This window comes from Prionailurus bengalensis, chromosome D2 (assembly GCF_016509475.1).
Source record: "Prionailurus bengalensis isolate Pbe53 chromosome D2, Fcat_Pben_1.1_paternal_pri, whole genome shotgun sequence".
Classification (NCBI taxonomy): domain Eukaryota; kingdom Metazoa; phylum Chordata; class Mammalia; order Carnivora; family Felidae; genus Prionailurus; species Prionailurus bengalensis.
Genome location: NC_057351.1, coordinates 53,362,115 through 53,380,390, shown reverse-complemented (window position 1 = coordinate 53,380,390; position 18,276 = coordinate 53,362,115). Strand labels below are relative to the sequence as shown.

Sequence of the window (18,276 nt, the reverse complement as noted above, 5' to 3'; positions counted from 1 at the left end):
CCGAACCCACAACCCTGAAATTAAGAGTTGCTCACTCCACTGACTGAGCCAGCCAGGCATCCCTAAACAGAAGTCTTTAATTTATTTATTTTTTCCTTAATGGTTAGCCCCTTGTGCGTCCTGTCTAGGAAATTTTTTTCTGCCCTAAGGAAGATATGAAATATCATGAAGATGTTTTCCTGTTTTCTCTGAAACTAATTTTTTTTGCCATATTATTCGATTGACTCATCACTACTTATTGAAGAGTCCATACTTAAAACCATGCCATTAATCATGGGATTATGTATGTGTGGGTTTGTTTCTGGGCTATCTTCAAGAAGCAGTTAAATGTTAAGCTTATTCTCAAGAAAGAATGCTTGTAATCTGATTGTTTCCCCAAGTAGCATTTATTATGTACTCATTGTGAATTAGACATGATGCTAAGCATGTAGCTGCCTCATTTCATTTTAAACCTCATTAACCCCCTAGGAGATAGCTGCTATTTTAATCTCCATTTTGTAGATGAAGAAATTAAGACTCAGAGATTAAATAATTTTCCCAAGATCTCCCAGCTAGTAAGTGGAAGAAAATCTGGCTGATTCTGAAATGTGGCTCTTTACTATGAGCAGCATAGAGCGGGGAGGGTAGGCAATAAGAGTATGTATGTTGAGAGTGAAGGGTGATGGTAACGGGGAGGCGTGACACTAACTTCCCTCACTCCACCACATACTTATCATAGTATTTTGTTGCTTTGTTTGACTTACATGGCACTGGTGCACATTTAAATGTTCACATTCATTGAAATAACACATTTTATAGATTAGGAACCATTGGTTTATGCCATTTACTATGTACTTGGCATATGATAGAGTATATTGTTCTTTAAGGATTTTATTTGTTAAGTAATCTCTACACCCAATGTGGGACTCAAAGTCACAACCCTGAGATCAAGAGTTACATGCTCTACTGACTGAGCCAGCCAGGTGCCCCCAGAGAATATACTGTTGTCATTACACTATGTATTCTTTCTTGATTAGTAGTCAACCTTTGAGAGGAAGGAGTGACTTTTACATATTTGTAACCCTGTAACTAGAATAGTGCTCTGCCCAGAGCAAACAGTTAATAAATATTTGTGTTTTTAGAGTTGTTGAGCTGTGATTGCAAACTTGAGATTTTCTGTTCAGGGAGGTTTTCTATCCTGTATAAATTGTATTTAGTTCAGATCATGTGTTCTATCCCTAACATATATTTCCTATTTTTTCTCTTTCAATAGCTGTTGCCTCAAAGGGAAAAATGCAAATCTTTGACAGAATGGTCTGGAAGCAACAGATCTGAAATTCTTAAAATGTTAGAACCAGGAGCTACTTCCCACACAATGAATGAGTTAAAAAGAGAGAGAAACTGACAGAGAAAGACACAGAGACACAGAGAAAATTGAGTCTTGTAGAGAGACAAGCACTCCAAGTTCTAGACCTTCACCAGGTCTGTGGCTTTAAGTTCTGTGCTTTTATTTCTCAGGTGCAAAATGGGGCTTATTTTAAGAATAAAATGAAGCAACAGACAAAATGGACAAAAACATACCAAGAATAGTTGAAAAATGCTATTAAATGTCAAATACTGTGGGGGGGGGGGAGCACCTGGGTGGCTCAGTCGGCTGAGCCTCTGACTTTTGGTTTTGGCTCAGGTCATGATATCAAGGTTCATTAGCTTGAGCCCTGCATGGGGCTCTGGGCTGAGAGCACAAAGCCTGCTTGGGATCTCTCTTCTTCTCTTTTTGCCCCTCCCCTGTTTTCTTTCTCTCTTTCTCTCTCTGTCTCTCTCATAATGAACAAACATTAAAAATTAAAATAAATGTCAAATATCGGTAGAAAGTAAATTGAATATAAGGTACAGGTGTGCTTGGTTTTAATAATAAAAGAACTAAATATAGATTTTAGATATTTACTAAAAAAGGAACTGCTTGACAAAGTAACTCAATATAGTATAATGTTAAATTGTGAGGCTACCTATTGCTTTACATTTTTTGAATAAATGTTTTTATTGCGGTATAATCTGATTGTATTTTGAAATAATCGAATTTACAGTAATTTAACTTACAGATTTTTGAGATCACATTCACCGCATTGAGTAAAAAAAGATCTACAATTTACTCTCAGGAATAGAAGGGGGCCTTGAATATCATTATCTTCTGTTTAGTGCAAAAGATGTAAAAATGATATGTATGTTAAGTGCCAAGGTTTTCTCTAAAATGGGCCCGCTGTAAAAGTCAGTGGCATGCCAGTTCGATTCAACAAATATTTAATTAGCGCTTGTGATTTCCAAGGAACTGTGTTGGGTGCTGAGAGGAAGCAAAGATGAAAAGCATCAATCAGTTAGCTGGAGGGAGACAAGACGTGAACCCAGTAACTGGTCTGCAAAGCAGAATGGGGCATCATAACGTAGAAAAGGTAAAACACAGGGAGAACCTGGTGGAGCTCAAATAATTTAAATTTTCCTGCCTACGTTTTTGTCTTTTTCTTCTTTTGAAAAGGAAATATTTTAGATTCCTTTTCACGTGTGCCAGGTGGTTGCGGAGAATCTGCGACCCTGTGAAATCTCCCCTATTCCCTGTTCTTCCTTTGCTCCCATATTCCATGAGCTCCTCTGCCGCCAGTACTGGAATGGCATGTATTGTGTGGGTGGTGAAACGATGGAAAGTTATTTTTGTTTTAATTATGAGAACTGTTTTATGGAGGGAGGAGGAAAGGCAGATCGGAGACAGACGCTTCAGCGGGGATGCTCCGAGGAGGCGTTACTAAGGTTACTAGAAAGAGGACGGCAGGTGATATACAGGCAGGATTTTTTTCTAAAACAAAATATTTTCAAACGGGCGTGGGCGTAGTGCGAGCAGTACCACACGACATTAAAAGCTGCGCTCGCGAGGGGAAGGAGGCCGAGGAAAAAAACTAACGGTTCCGACTGTAGAAAGTAGATAGCCTTTGCCTACTCTCCCGGCCCTGGTTTCCGCTGCCTTTGTTTCCCGGGGCTGTTCTGGCTGTAGCACGAGGTCGGCGCGCCCGAGGACGGTGTCATTTAAGTGTGACACGCGGCCGAGCCGGACCGGAAGCGGCGCCCAATCGGGACCCGTAGAAAGAGGCGGGGAGCGGGCGGCGGCGGCCTTCGCTGCGGGGAGGCTGCGCCGCGGGGGTGAACCGGGCTGGCCCTGCAGCGGCTCGCTCAGGCCGTGCGTAGTCGCTGCAGCCACCGGGAGAGGGGAAGCGACTCCCGCGGGCGTACTTGGCAGAGCAGGGAGGAGCGAAGGGGTGTGTGATAAGGGCCTTGAGTGTATTTGGGGCTGGCTAGAAGGACTTCCAGAATTGTTCCTCATATGCTACTCGTTGATTATCTTTTGGTTGTTTTTTTGGTTCTAGAGAACACCCGGCGTCTGCCGTCTCGAATTTCTCTCGGCCCTTGTCATTTGATTCGTTACCCGAAGTGAGTGAGAGCTTTTCAGTGCAACCACTGATTTGAGATGAGTATGGGATGGATGAAGCCGCCAGAGGGGGGAAAATGGGAGAGGGGGAGCAACGGTAGGAGGTGGTGTCGCGGGCTGTGGGGTCAAGATGACATTAGACTCTGTTCTAAAACTCTTTATATGCTGTACCACATTTAACGTACAGTCCTATGAGATAGGAGACCGGCGCTCTTATTAGCCTTGTTTCATAGAAGGGGGAAAGAGGGAACTGAGGCTCAGAGAGGTTAAGGAACATGCAGAACAAAAGACAAATGAAAAGTTCAGAGCCAGGATTTGCACTCTGGTAGGTTGATGCCAGAAATACATCTCTAAGCTCCGCACAATGATTGACCCTCATCAAGATGTTTGGAAAATGAGGACATAAAGGGTGAGAAGTTGCTGAGATGTGGTAAGACAGCTGGAGCAAGGAGTTGACATGATAAAGGGTGGGAGATCCAGGTGATGACAGATGTTAAGGGAGGATAGAGTTGGAACTGTGGCCTTCTAACCTGTACCTCCAACCTTGGCTAGCACCTTCCTCTTTAGAATTTTGTGGGACAGAGAAGAGAGGTTTTCACCCACACACCTAAGTTTGAAAATGGAATCATAAAAATTCACAAATATGTAAGATTTAAGGTTTACATGATGTAGACACCTTATTTAGCAGATGAAGCCTAAAGAGATAAAGTAATTTATTCAAGGTAGCCAGGACTAGAAAGGTGTCTTGTCTTAGGTCCAGGGCAGTAAAGTTTAGGGAGTTCTTTCCTTTTTGTCCTGCTGCACTTGTAATAGTGAGTATTAAAGTTTAAAAATTTCGATATATCATTTGACCTGGACTAATTCCTTGTAGCCATATGAATTGAGTGTGACCTCAAAAGTCAAATAATCCACTGATTCCCCATTAATGTGTGTTCCAAATTCAATGTAATGCTGAAACCAGAGGCTTCTTCAAGTACAACTGAGTGACAATTGAGATCTTCCTGGATTTCTAAGAATTTCAGTTAAAAAATGAATTGGAACAAAATAAAGTTTACTAGACCAAAGGGCAAGGTTGTTTACTTTAAGAAACTAGGAAATCTCAACGTATGTTGTAAAAAGGCAAGTTTTAATGAATTGATAGTGTACTCTTCACAAATAGAGTAAGTCTAATGGAATATAATAATCAGTGGTAGCATATTCCGTAAAGGCAAATTGGAGTAGTTGAAATCGTGGGCTTAAGAGTCAAGTAGATCAGCTTAGCCACTTATTTGCTCTGTGACTGATTTACTTAACTTTGTCTTTGATTTCTTCATCTGTAAAGTGGAGATCATAGTTTCTAATTTATGGAATTAGAAGCAGTGTTTGTTAAGGACCTACCATAATGTCTGGAACAAAGTTGGTGATAAATACACTGAATCAAAGGTGAAGCATCGCTGAATCTTGTGTGCAGTCACATGGCAGGTTCTATAAAAAGAACCTCGTTTTCAGTGAAGAGGTCAAAGAGTAGCTTCCCTGGTTGGCTTAATAGTAATTAAGGTGGAAAATGTTGATTGATTCATTTTCTGAAGGGTAAGTCTGTTAATTCAAAGTGAATGAAAATTTTAGTTGGCTGGTGAACAGTGATATACCCACCATGATCCTTTACAGTTACTACAGCTTTTAAAGATAACTCATTTTTGAACTGTTTCCTGAACTATGAGCAATTTAGGTTCTAGGTAACTGACTTTATACTTCTTTACAGATGCATGGTCATGGGGGCTATGACTCTGATTTTAGTGATGATGAACACTGTGGTGAATCTAACAAAAGGAAAAAAAGGTAAGTAATTTATTGATCTGTGTTTCAGTCCTTTGGAGGCTGAGATGACGTATAAATAATACTGAAAGTTTCTGGATTATGTTTACATGTGAAGACAACGATGCTCTACTCAATGAATTTTTGTTCATTAAACTATAATGAATTGACTCGAGAATTTGAGAACAGTTATGTGAAAAATAAGAAAATGATGTTTATGCTGTGAAGAGATTTATGGAAGTGGAGGTGGGGGAAGAAGGAGACCAAACAAAACTTAGATTTCTCTGTTGCATCTATTTTTCATGCAACCGTTAAGGTCTTTTTACTTGTGAATGTCATAGCTAAGTACGGGCTTAGTTGGAGGTCCCTTTGCAAGTACTTGACCTCAAAATGAAGTTCATGTGGAGGGTGAGACTGTGCAATTTTATGGTTTTGTGAATGAGCAGACTAAGTGTTTAAAGGAAGGAGCTCATGGAAGTTTTTATTGAATTGGAAGGGACAAGAACTGTCAGCAAATAAAGCCTATGCTTTATGAGGACTCTGCATCCGGTGATATTGCTGTGTTTAGGTGCATTGTTTTCAGCTTTCAGTGGTTAGAAATTGATTTCAACTGTTAACTTAGAAGTGATTGACTGATCTATATTAACCAAACTTATAAAAGTTGTTTTACTATTTCACACTGAGAGCAATATGTAAGGCATACTGAATGGAACCGAACATTTTTGTTGGGTTCAGTATTCATGGGTGACCAAAAGAATAGAAATGATTATAACAAATTATGTTGTATGGTTCTTTATGTTTTTAAGATTTTTCACTTAAAAGTATTACTTTGTAAGAATAGAACTTGAGCAAATCTAGCTGAATAGTCTGTACTCTTCAGTTATATCTATCTTTATAACTAGGGCTGATCATCTATAGTCTATTATATCATTTATAATCAACCCTTATTCTTTTTTATATTATTGGTTACCAAAAGCATCAGTATCTCTACAAACAGGAAAATTGTGGCGCAAAGAGATTAAGTAGCTTAATCTCATTTAAGATTAAGATGGTGAAAAAAAAAAAGATAGTGAATGACAGAGCCCAAATTTGGATCCACGAATGTAGGTGGTCTAACATCAGAACCCATGCATTTGTTTGTTTCACCTTCTCCATTTTCGAAGTATTAAATAAAGTTAAGATATTAATTAAGTGATTTAAGGAGACCTAAAATGTCTCATTAAAGATCAGTGAGTCATTTTTAAGTTTAGACTTGAAATTTTAAAACATGTTCCAATTAGGAAAATAAAAAGAAACAAGAAACACCCTTTAAGAAAAATGAACTCTTTTAATAATTTTTCTTCTTCATAAACCAGGACAGTTGAAGATGATTTACTGCTCAAAAAGCCATTTCAGAAAGAAAAACATGGAAAGGTGGCCCATAAACAAGTTGCCGCAGAATTGCTGGATAGGTGTGTACTTCAGTGTAAATGTCCTTTTTTGGTTTAAGATGTTTTTGTAAACTCAGGGACTTGGGGGATTTAATTGTATTAATTAGAATATAGAAATTTGAATTTGCTAAAAATTTGTCTTAACAGGGAAGAAGCAAAAAATAGAAGGTTTCATCTGATAGCTATGGATGCTGTATCCTTTTTATACTTCTAGATTTTTATAACAAATAGAATATTTTTAAATCTACTTTTCTATTTCATAAAATCTTGTGAAGTCAGATAGACCTATATTATGTTTTTAAAGGTAAATGTTTATTGATGTGCAATCTTGTCATTTATACTTTTGAGTACAGTTCTCTTTTATTGATACATAAGAAAGATTTAGAGACAAAAATAATAAAACGTATTAGTAATGATCTATAAATAAGTTTATAAAATAGTCCATGAACTTGCAAATATTTTTCCAATCTGTTTTTGTCTGGCTCTCAAAATTTCTCATTTTAATACTGTTCTTACCTTTAATCTCATTTTAACTCTTATTCTCTTACTACCTGGTTCTTGGCTATGGAAGTTCTTTAGGTGTCTAAAGGTAGATCTGTCTGTGGACTGTCCTCAGGCTTCAACTCTTAGGTTCAACTCTTGTAGTTGCTTCAACTCTTAGGCATGACTTGGCTGTCTTTAAGCTCTTTCTTGCTTCCCTATTATAGTCATGTCTCACCTCAACTTTTTGGTAAGACTGTGGCTTATTACACTAACTGCTACCACTATCCATCCATACTACTGTTTGGAATATTGGGAGAATGAAAGAGAGGTCAAGCAAGACCTGAAGTATTCCTGGATGTTTATTACTATGGGCAGGATTAAGAGGAGACCATGGCAATTAGATACATCCCCTATCTATTGACGTCTCTTTCACTTTATCATTCCTAATCCTTTTCTATAAGTTATAGAAATCCTCTTATCACCGATTTATTTATTCCTCTTATCTTCTAATCCAATATCTCAGCTTTCCCATGGATTTATTCTCATCTGCCACTTGTTCCTTTAACATTTTGGCATCTATTGTGCCTTCGGTGACACCACTCTTTTGGGGGTATTGGGGCATCTAGTTACAGCATGGTAAGAGTGAAAGTGTAGGTCCCTTTTCTGGCATTGGTGGAGGTGGGGCCACAGTTATTTCTAGAATTTTTGGCTGGAGTAGAGTAATCGTTGTCTAAAGTTATCTGTCTTGCTAGGCTTCCTCTCTCTTGGTTATTCAGAGAGAACAGGCTTTTGTTGGGACTTTCCTTGTCTGTGCTTGTTGACATTTCCAGGTTGCCAGCTTCTTCACTTCCAATTCTGAGTTCATGAGGCAAAAAGAAAACCTGGGGAACTTACCGCCGTGTCAAACCATGGGTCTTGAACTCCCTAGCTATTAATGGATTCTCCTCCTCACTTTTAGAGTCTTTTTATATTTGTTTTAGATATAATTTCCAAGGCTTTTAGTTGTTCTTAATGAGAAAAATAGGGAAAAGTACAACTTTGCTCCATCTTCCTGGAAGCAAAGTCCCACTCAGCACCTGTTTTTATAAATAAAGTTTTATTGGCACATACCTGTGTTCTTTCATTGAGGTGTTATCTGTGCCTATTTTCATGCTAAAATGGCACAGCCAAACAGTTGTGACAAAGACACGTTTACAGGTGACAAAGAGACCATTTATAGAAAAAATTTGAAATAGACCAAAAGCTGGAAAACCCAAATCTCTGGATGTCTGGATTTTCTCTTTTTTCTTTTCTGGAAGGTTAACTGCTTTATTGCCAGTATCATATTCTGATTCAGTATTCTATCAGAACACATTGTAATGAGTTAGGTCATTATTTATCTTTGATATAATAGGATGTAGTCAGACAGTATTATGGATGAGGTTAATTTTATTTGCATATTCAGCTCTGGAGAAAATACCTTTGAGCTTTTTAAAACAAGTAAAACGGTCATATATCTTGTTGTATTGTGTTAAAAATAAACATGACTGAATTCTTTAAATATTAAAAGAAATATAAAAAAATAACATTGTTTTTGAAAGCTTAATGTTAGGATTTAATATTACAAAAGTTGTATCTTCTATTTTAGAGGCTTTGTCATTACTGGAATAACTAGATCTTATAGTGATCAGAGTTAAATTGTATTCCATATCTTTAATTTTGGACACTATAATTTATTTTTCATAGTATTATGTTAAAATATTGATGTGAGGCTGTATGTATTTCAGCAATAGGAACAAGAAGTTTTCCTTCTTCCCAGTTGGAGATGATATTTTATCACGAGTAGTATATGCTTGAAAAATGTTCAAAACAATATAAACAGTATTCAGTAGAAAGTGAAAGTCCTTCTACGCTACAGTGTTGACTCTTAACAGTTTAATATTTACCCTTTCAGATATTTTTAATTCATAAACATATATAGTATGTATTTACATATTTAAAAAACTAAGTAGATTCATACTGTTTGTCTCTACTTACTAGTATGTCATGGACACAGAACAACTCCTGAACAAATAAAATCCTTAATTTTTTGCATTTCAGTATCAAAGGCATACAAAGTTTGTAAATGACTACATTTTGTACTATGGTGGCAAAAAAGAAGACTTCAGGCGATTGGGGTAAGTGTCATGAAGTTTACATAGAATGGGAGGAAGATATGGATGTCTTTAAAGACCCACAGCTACTGTGTCTTCTGATTCTGTCATTCTCTCCTGCTCTCCATTCCAGTTTCCTTATCATATCCTGAAATGGAGAGGCTATCCATAACTTTTGGCTAAGTAGCTCATCATGAAGCCCATTATCTGGCAACAGGCCTCAGGTAGCCTGTGGAGCCAGATCTGCCTCAAGCAGTAACAGGATATGTGAGGAATACTCCGATGCCTGATTATGCAGTAATTTTTTTTTTTTTGGTAAGGATTTTTGAGATCATTAACTTTTTAGACCTCAGTGTTTGGGATTGCTTTTTAAAAGGTAGTGCAAACAGGAAAAGAAACAAAAACAAAAAGCAACTCCTCCCTGTAGTTGAGGCTCTTCTATCAGAGCCTCTTCATGGTGTGTGTTTTTTTTCTCTGACTTAATAATTTTCTGAGTTTGATAAAGCCCTAAAAAACTTTGTATTATCTCATCTACCTCAAATTTATCTCCCCTCTCACTTTAGTCTGTATTCCCCAACAATCCCTTGTTCTACCTCCAAACTGTTAACACCTTTTTTTGTAAGTTTATTTATTTATTTTTTTTGAAAGAGAGAGTGGGGGAGGAGCAGAAAGAGAAAGGAGAGAAAGAAAGCCAAGCAGGCTCTGCACTGTCAGCACAGAGCCTGACACAGGGCTCAGTCTCACGAACCGTGAGATCATGATCTGAGCCAAAATCAAGAATTGAATGCTTAACTGACTGAGCCACCCAGACACCCCCAAACTGTTAGCATCTTAAAAATATCATCCCCTCTCTTCTGTTCTGCCATTACTCAGTCTTTCTAGGAAGCTGTAGTAAAATGAGGTATGGAAAACTCTTCCATTTTTAAAATTTGATCTCTGTGGCATGGTGTTACTGACGTTTTAGATTCTAAAACTTACTTTCACTCATTTTTCCTTATCCACTTAGTGTTTATTTAGATTTCTCAAACTATCTTTGGTAATTTAGCACCATTTGTATAATTGAAACCAGTACTCGAGATGGATAAATGCCTTATTCATTTAACTTGTTTGTGTAGCAGCTCTCTTTATCAGTGTCTTTTGAAAAAACTGAAATCATTTTTATAAGTTTATGAACATATATACATATTCACACATAAAACTATCTTTATCTTCATGTATTTATACTCAGCTGTTAAAAAATCTCACAGAACTGTTTAATCTCCTAAATTTGACAAATTTTGTGTTTATATTAAATTGAAATAGTTTTATTTTCCAGGGAAAATGACAAGACAGACATGGATGTTATACGAGAAAATCATAGATTCCTATGGAATGAGGAGGATGAAATGGACATGAATTGGTAATTTTTGCCATCCAACACATAATACATAAACTGCTTTAGTCCTGTCTCTCCTGCTTGCTTCCTGTTTTCTTACCCTGTCACCTGTCCAGGTCATTCAGCCCCTGCGTGGAGGAGTTCTGAGTGGAAGACATAAAAACATGCCTTGGAGTAGTATTAAGTTTGGTTTGGTTCTTTTGGTAATTTTTAGCAGTTTTTACTGACTTGTCATTGCTTGACTTTGTCTTGAAAATATAGTTTATTACATTTTTAGTGTATCGTTTGTTGTTCCATAATGTGCTTCTTTTTAAATTTTTAAAATATCTTGGGAAAAAGTAATACCTGAAAGTAATACCTGAAATGCAAACATAACAAAAGACAAAAAGTGAGGAGTAAGGCTCCCCTTCTCTGACTGGCAGCCTTGCAGTTACCCTCCCTGAGAGAGCCACTATAAATAGTTAATATTCAGGTATTCTATGCACATGTAAGGAATAGGCCTCTTTTAAAACATTAATATTTATATCATATGTGTTATTTATTGACATTGCTTCCAAGTAGTAAACTGTGGTTGAATTTCTAAATGCAAAAGATGTATATATTTTTTATGGATCTAGGGAGAAGAAACTTGCAAAGAAATATTATGATAAATTATTCAAGGAATACTGCATAGCAGATCTCAGTAGATACAAAGAAAATAAGGTATGCCTTCCAAGTATTTATAGAAGGTTCTTATTTAAGTACAGTATTATTATTATTAGTAGTAGTATTATTATCATGCCCCACATTATTCTTTTAAAGGTGCTAATTCAAGTCTAGGTTGAATTAGTCCTGCATCTATGAAGAGTCATTTGGACCGTTTAACCTCTACAGCTATGAAATTTACAAAGGGTCTCTTAGTCAAGGGTCTCTTAGTCAAGCTTTGTGAACTGAGGCATGAATAGTCTAAGATTAAACACAAGTGGCTACTGGATCCTGTTTTATCCTGACTCTGGCCTAGAGCCTCTAGTGATTATAATGAATGATTTGACACTGCAGAATGATGTCTTGTCTCACAGATGATGTTTGAAATTGATAGACTTTTTTTTTTTCAAATAAATTACCATCTGTAAAGAGGCAGATGCACATCTTCTTTTATATAAATGTCTATTCTAGTAGAATTAAATCTTACCAGTGCTAATTAGTAATGGCAGATTTCTGTTCTCACTGCATCTTACTCTAGTTGATATTAAAGTGATTTTTATTCCTATCTCAAATTTCACATTTGTAACTAGAGAAGGTGACCCAGGAACAGATGATGTCAGTTTGAAATGGGTTGGTGGGGGGTGGGGGGGAGGGAATGTTGCATAAATCTGTATGTTTTGGCTAGTGTGCATTTGTATTAAGAAAGATAATCTATTTAAAAAGTTGTTTTAGATTTATTTATTATACGAATTTGTTTTTCATTTAAATAATTAAATCTCAGAATCATGATTGGTTTAATTTTTTTTTTCAGTAGTGGCTTTAATATGTGAGTTGCTTCACAGTATTCTTATAGGTAATAGTATCTGTTTTTACAGACCCTTGGTTTTTTTTAAAAACCCTGTTTACAAACCCATGCATGACATATATCCCAAAGATTTCCCCAGTTTCTTAGGAACTAGCTCTCCTGTCTGTACTAGTTATTGATCACATTAAATCCAAAAGGCATCACAGCAATTGGAGTTACTCAACTGCAAGTTGAGTATGAAATATAAATCTTTCTAAAAGCACATAATAAAGCAGCTTTTTCAATGCTGACTCATCTGTTGATTGTTTTTCAGTATTTATTAAGGACTGGGCAAGGTGTTGTGGATTAAAATGTGACTGCCCTTCAAAAAAACCTATAGTAATAATTGAGGGGAGAAAGTGTACATAAATCAATGTTAAATATTTGTATTCTCCATTTAAAAAACACAGTATATTACTAGAAATCATGCTTGAAAGAGGATAATCTTGAAATAAATTATATTTTCCTATTAGAACATGATGAGTAGTTAGATATGAGGGTAAATCCAAGTAAGAAATCAGAAATAGGAAATCTGGAGGGAGACAGATGTGTTGTTTTTTTTTTAAAGACTTCATTTTTTAGGGGCAGTTTTAAGTTTACAGCAAAATAAAGGGGGAAGGTACAGAGATTTCCCATATACCCCTCACCCCATACACAGGGGGATCTTTTCTTGGAGGAAAGATGACTTTTTTTGGCATACCACATTTGAGGTTCTGGAAAATGTTAAAAGAGTAGTGCCTTTGATTTCCTTACTAGGATGCATTTTCTCATAGTTTTATTTATACAAAGACAGTGTTTTATTGATTTTTAAAAAATCAGCTCCTAGCTCAGTGCCTAATATATATAATAGATGGGGCATTTTAGTGAACTCCAGCTTTTGTCCCACACACCTATTCCCTTCCTTATTACTTCTTCCCTTTCATCATTGAGAATTTGGTTGGATCATTGCATCAGGATTAGATTCAGCTGGAAGGACTGAAGCACTCCTACATAACACTGGCTTAAATGAGATATAAGTTTATTTTTCTCCTACGTAGGAATCCAAGTGGATGGTCACAGACTTTGTGTTTTCAGGAAGTTAGGATCTGTCTGTCTTATTACTTGCATGTGTGATCCCTTGTGCTAGTAGGTAGAGTAAGAGGCAGTGGCTCAGCACCAAATCCTTAGTAACTAACTAACTAGTAGGACATACTGTATTTGTTACATTTTTTATCCCCCTATAAGATTGTAACCTTCCTGATGACAGACAGTGTTTTTAAAAAAATTTTTTTAAATGTTTGTTTACTTTTGAGGCAGAGACAGAGTGTGAGTTGGGGAGGGGCAAAGAGAGAGGGAGACAAAGAGTCCGAAGCAGGCTCCAGGCTCTGAGCCATCAGCACAGAGCCCAATGAGGGGCTTGAACTTACAAACCGTGAGGTCATGACCTGAGCCGAAGTCGGACACTGAACCGACCGAGCCACCCAGGCACCCCTGACAGACATTTTAATAATCATTTTATATCTTCAGCAGAGTTCCAGGCCCAGTAAGTAGTTGCTTAATAATTATTGAATAGATTGGGACACCTGGGTGGCTCAGTCGGTTAAGCGTCCAACTTCAGCTCAGGTCATGATCTCACGGTTTGTAAGTTCGAGCCCCATGTCAGGCTCTATGCTGTCAGCTCAGAGCATGGAGCCTGCTTCGGATTGTGTGTCTCCTTCTCTCTCTGCCCCTCCCCCACTTGTGCTCTGTCTTTCTCTGTCTCTCAAAAATAAATAAATGTAAAAAAAATTTTTTTTTTAAAAATAATTATTGAATAGATTAATGAATGGAAGAAAAAGTTGGGAAACTTATTTTCATTTGACTGTGCTTCAGTGGACATCCTAACATATATGTTTTATGACAAGCAATCCTCACATACATGTATGGACTTAAAAGTAGAATTAAACAAACTTATTTTGAATGCTTCATTTTTTTCCTAGACTGGAGAGATTTTTTTGGGGGGGGGGGGATTTTAATGAGAATATTTTCAAATATTTTGAGCCCTCATTTGCATTTAAAATACAAAATTGCCTGATTCAAGTAATAGGAGATTAAAAAAAATAGGCAAAGTTAAACAGGCATTGAACACTTCATCTGAATTATCTTAATACAACAACCTATAATATTGGGGTTTTTATTCATACAAAGGAAATAGACTGAGAAGTTAAGGAACTTTCCAAGGTCACAGAGCTAGTTAGTGAATGGTAGAGCTTACATTGGGTCTGTATGATTCTAGAGCTGAGCTTTTAACCATTACAGTAAACTGAATAGAAAACTAAATAATTTACTATAATTTCAGGAAATTAACATGTGAATATGAAAGATCTTAAAAAGGCAGTGGAGAAAAAACATTTTTTAGCTAAAATACAAAGGTATATTTAGGAATCTGGAGGGAAGTTTAATACCTTTCCACTTTAGGGTCCACAGGGTCCCATTTCTCTTTCTTGTTCATTACTTTGCCATTGCAGTGAGGAAAGAGCCATTCATGAATGAATGGTTGTGGTTGTGTTCTAATAAAACTTTATATGTAAAACAGGCAGCAGGCCTGTGAGCCATAGTTGCTAACCCTTGGGGTAGTATGTACCAGGTACTATTCTAAGTACTTTATGTGTACTATTCCTATTTAAACCTCTTAAACCAAAGAAGAAAGAACTGTGTTCTCTCTGCATTACGTATGAGGAAACTGAGGTACAAGAATATTTAATACCTTGTCCAGTTATAACCTGTTAAGCGGTGGGGCTAAGACCTAAAACCTGGATAATTCAACTCTTTTGCACTATAGTATATTGTTTCTTTACTGTACTATAATCTCTTTTTTTTCTGTCAATGTCATGAAATAATATATATATTTTTTATTAAAGGAGGCATCTTGTGGCCTAGCACCTGTACCTTTTAATAAGTAGTTTAAAAGTAAAGATTGTTCAAGGGGCACCTGGATGGCTTAGTTGGTTAAGCATCCCACTTCGGCTTGGGTCATGATCTTGCAGTCTGAGTTCGAGCCCCGCATCGGGCTCTGTGCTGACAGGTTAGAGCCTGGAGCCTGCTTCAAATTCTGTGTCTCCCTGTCTCTTTGCTCCTCCCCAGCTCATGCTCTCTCTCCTTCAAAAACAAATAAAAACATTAAGAAAAATTTTTTTTAAGTAAAGATTGTTCCTTAGCATTGTTCAAATATATCTTTAAATAACTGGAATCCTATATGGAGAAAAAAAGCTATCATGTTTAAAATTAAGTTTGCTTTTTTTTAACTCTTTATTTTAATCACTTGTTGCTCATCACAAGTGCACTCCCCATCATATGTTTCATCTACCCACCCCCACCTCCCTGCTGGTAACCATCAGTTCTCTATAGTTAAGAGTCTCTTGGTTTCTCTCTCTTTCTCACTTTCTCTCACTCTTTCTCTCTTCCCTTTATCTGTTTTGTTTCTTAAATTCCACATGAGTGAAATCATATGGTATTTGTCTTTCTCTGACTGACTTATTTCACTTAGCATAGTAGTCTCTAGCTCCATCCATGTCATTGCAAATGGCAAGACTCCATTCTTTTTTATGGATGAATAATATTCTAGTGTGTGTGTGTGTGTGTATTTTTATATAACACATCTTTATCCATTCATGAATCTATGGACACTTGAGCTGCTTCCATATTTTGGCTGTTGTAAATAGTGCTGCATAGGGGTGCATGTATCCCTTTGAATTAGTGTTTTTGTATCTTTGGGTAAATACCAAGTAGTGTTATTGCTGGATCTTAAGGCTGTTCTATCTTTAACTTTCTGAGGAACCTCCATACTGTTTTTCAGAGTGGCTGCACCAGTTTGCATTCCCACCAACAGTGCAGGAGGGTTCCTTTTTCTCTACATCCTTGCCAACCCTTGTTGTTTCTTATGGTTTTTTATTTTAGCTATATTGATAAGTGTGAGGTAATATCTCATTGTAGTTTTGATTTGCATTTCCCTGATGATAAGTGATGATGAGCATCTTTTCATATGTCTGTTGGCCATCTGTATGTCTTCTTTGGAAAAATATCTGTTCATGTCTTTTGCCCATTTTTAATTGAATTATTTGTTTTTGGAGTGTGGAGTTGTATAAGTTCTTTGTTTTTTGGACTAACCCTTTATTAGATCTGTCATTTGCAGATATCTTTCCCATTCCATAGATTGCCTTTTAGTTTTGTTGATTGTTTCCTTCACTGTGGAGAAACTTTTTATTCTGATGTACTTCCAATAGTTTTTTGCTTTTGTTTCCTTTGCCTCAAGGGACCTATCAAGAAGAAGTTGTTATAGCCAATGCCAGAGAAATTATTCCCATTGCTGTTTTCTAGGATTTGTATGGTTTCAGGTCTCACATTTAGGTCTTTAATCCATTTTGAATTTATTCTTGTGTATGGTATAGGAAGTAGTCCAGTTTAATTCTTTTGCTTGTTGCTGTCCAGTTTTCCCAGTACCATTCATTTGTTGAAGAGATTGACTTTTTCCCATTGGGTATTCTTTCCCACTTTGTCAGAGATTAATTGACCTTACAATTGTGGGGTTATTTCTGGATTTTCTATTCTGTTCCATTGATCTATGTGTCTGTTTTTGTGCCAGTACCATAATGTTTTGACTACTACAGCTTTGTAATGTAACTTGAAGTCCAGAGTTGTGATGCCTCCAGGTTTGCTTTTCTTTTTCAAGATTGCTTTGGCTACTCATGGTCTTTGTGGTTCCATACAAATTTTAGTGTTATTTGTTCTAGTTCTGTGAAAAATGTTGGTATTTTGATAGAGACTGCATTCAGTGTGTAGATTGCTTTGGGTAGTACAGACATTTTGACAATATTTGTTCTTCCAGTCCGTGAGTGTGGGATGTCTTTACACTTCTTTGTGTCCTCTTCAGTTTCTTTCATCAGTGTTTTATGGTTTATGGAGTACAGGTCTTTCACCTGTGTCTATTTGGTTAGGTTTGTTCCTAGGTATCTTATTATTTTTGGTGCAATTATAAATAAGATAGTTTCTTAATTTCTCTTTCTACTGCTTCATTATTGGTGTACAGAAATACAACAGATTTCTGTACGTTGATTTTGTACTCTGCAACTTTACTGAATTTGTTTATCAGTTCTGGCAGTTCTTTGGTGGAGTCTTTCAGTTTTCTATATGTAGTATCGTGTCATCTGTAAATAGTGAAAGTTTTAATTTTTTTCTTACTGATTTGGGTGCCTTTTATTTCTTTCTGTTGTCTGCGGTACTATGTTGAATAAAAGTAGTGAGAGTGAACACTCTTGTCTTATTCCTAACCTTAGTTAGGGGAAAGGCTCTCAGTTTTTCCCCACTGAGAATGATGTTAGCTTTGGGTTTTTCATATATGGCCCTTACTGTGTTGAGATATGTTCCCTCTAAACCTACTATTTTTGAGGGTTTTTTATCATGAATGGATGTTATACTTTGTTAAATGCTTTTTCTGCATCTATTGAAATGATCGTATAGTTCTTATCCTTTCTCTTATTGATGTGATACATCATGTTGTTTGATTTGCAAATATTGAACCACTATTGGCACCCAGGAATAAATCCCACTTGATTGTAGTGAATGATTTTTTAAAATGTATTGTTGGATTTGTTTTGGTAGTATTTTTGTTGAGTATTTTTGCATCAGTGTTCATGAGAGATGTTGGCCTGTAGTTTTCTTTTTTTGGTGGTGTCTTTATCTGGTTTTGGTATCAGGGTAATGCTGACCTTATAGGGTGAATTTGAAAGTTTTCCTTTTTGTATTCTATGCAATAGTTTGAGAAGAGTAGGTATTAACTCTTCTTTAAATGTTTGGTAAAATTCGCCTGTGAAGCCATCTGGTCCTGGACTTCTGTTTGTTTGGAGTTTTTTTGATTACTGAATCAATTTCTTTGCTGGTTATCAGTCTGTTCAAATTTTCTATTTCCTTCAGCTTCAGTTTTGGTAGTTTATATGTTTCTGGGAATTTATTCATTTTTTCTAGGTTGCCTAGTTTGTTGACATATAGTTTTTCATCATTATTTGTATTTCTGTGGTGTTGGTTGTTATTTCTCTTCTCTCATTTGTGATTTTATTGATTTGGGTCCT

The 18,276-nt window shown here is 36.5% G+C and overlaps 1 protein-coding gene across 2 annotated transcripts in view; it reads left to right on the top strand.

Moving 5' to 3' along the window:
• The first annotated feature begins 3,095 nt into the window (after positions 1-3,095).
• Positions 3,096-18,276, top strand: part of LOC122493044 (protein FRA10AC1) — a 36,630-nt gene continuing 21,449 nt past the window's right edge. Inside the window, exons 1-8 of one of the 2 annotated variants that reach the window (XM_043597009.1) lie at positions 3,096-3,202; positions 3,390-3,453; positions 5,193-5,269; positions 6,601-6,696; positions 6,823-6,868; positions 9,238-9,314; positions 10,606-10,689; positions 11,283-11,367. In XM_043597009.1, the coding sequence (XP_043452944.1) occupies positions 5,193-5,269; positions 6,601-6,696; positions 6,823-6,868; positions 9,238-9,314; positions 10,606-10,689; positions 11,283-11,367 (465 nt within the window). In that variant the 5' untranslated portion in view covers positions 3,096-3,202; positions 3,390-3,453. Of the gene's footprint in view, positions 3,282-3,389; positions 3,454-5,192; positions 5,270-6,600; positions 6,697-6,822; positions 6,869-9,237; positions 9,315-10,605; positions 10,690-11,282; positions 11,368-18,276 lie in introns of both variants that reach the window. The other variant, XM_043597008.1, reaches the window with a different exon arrangement.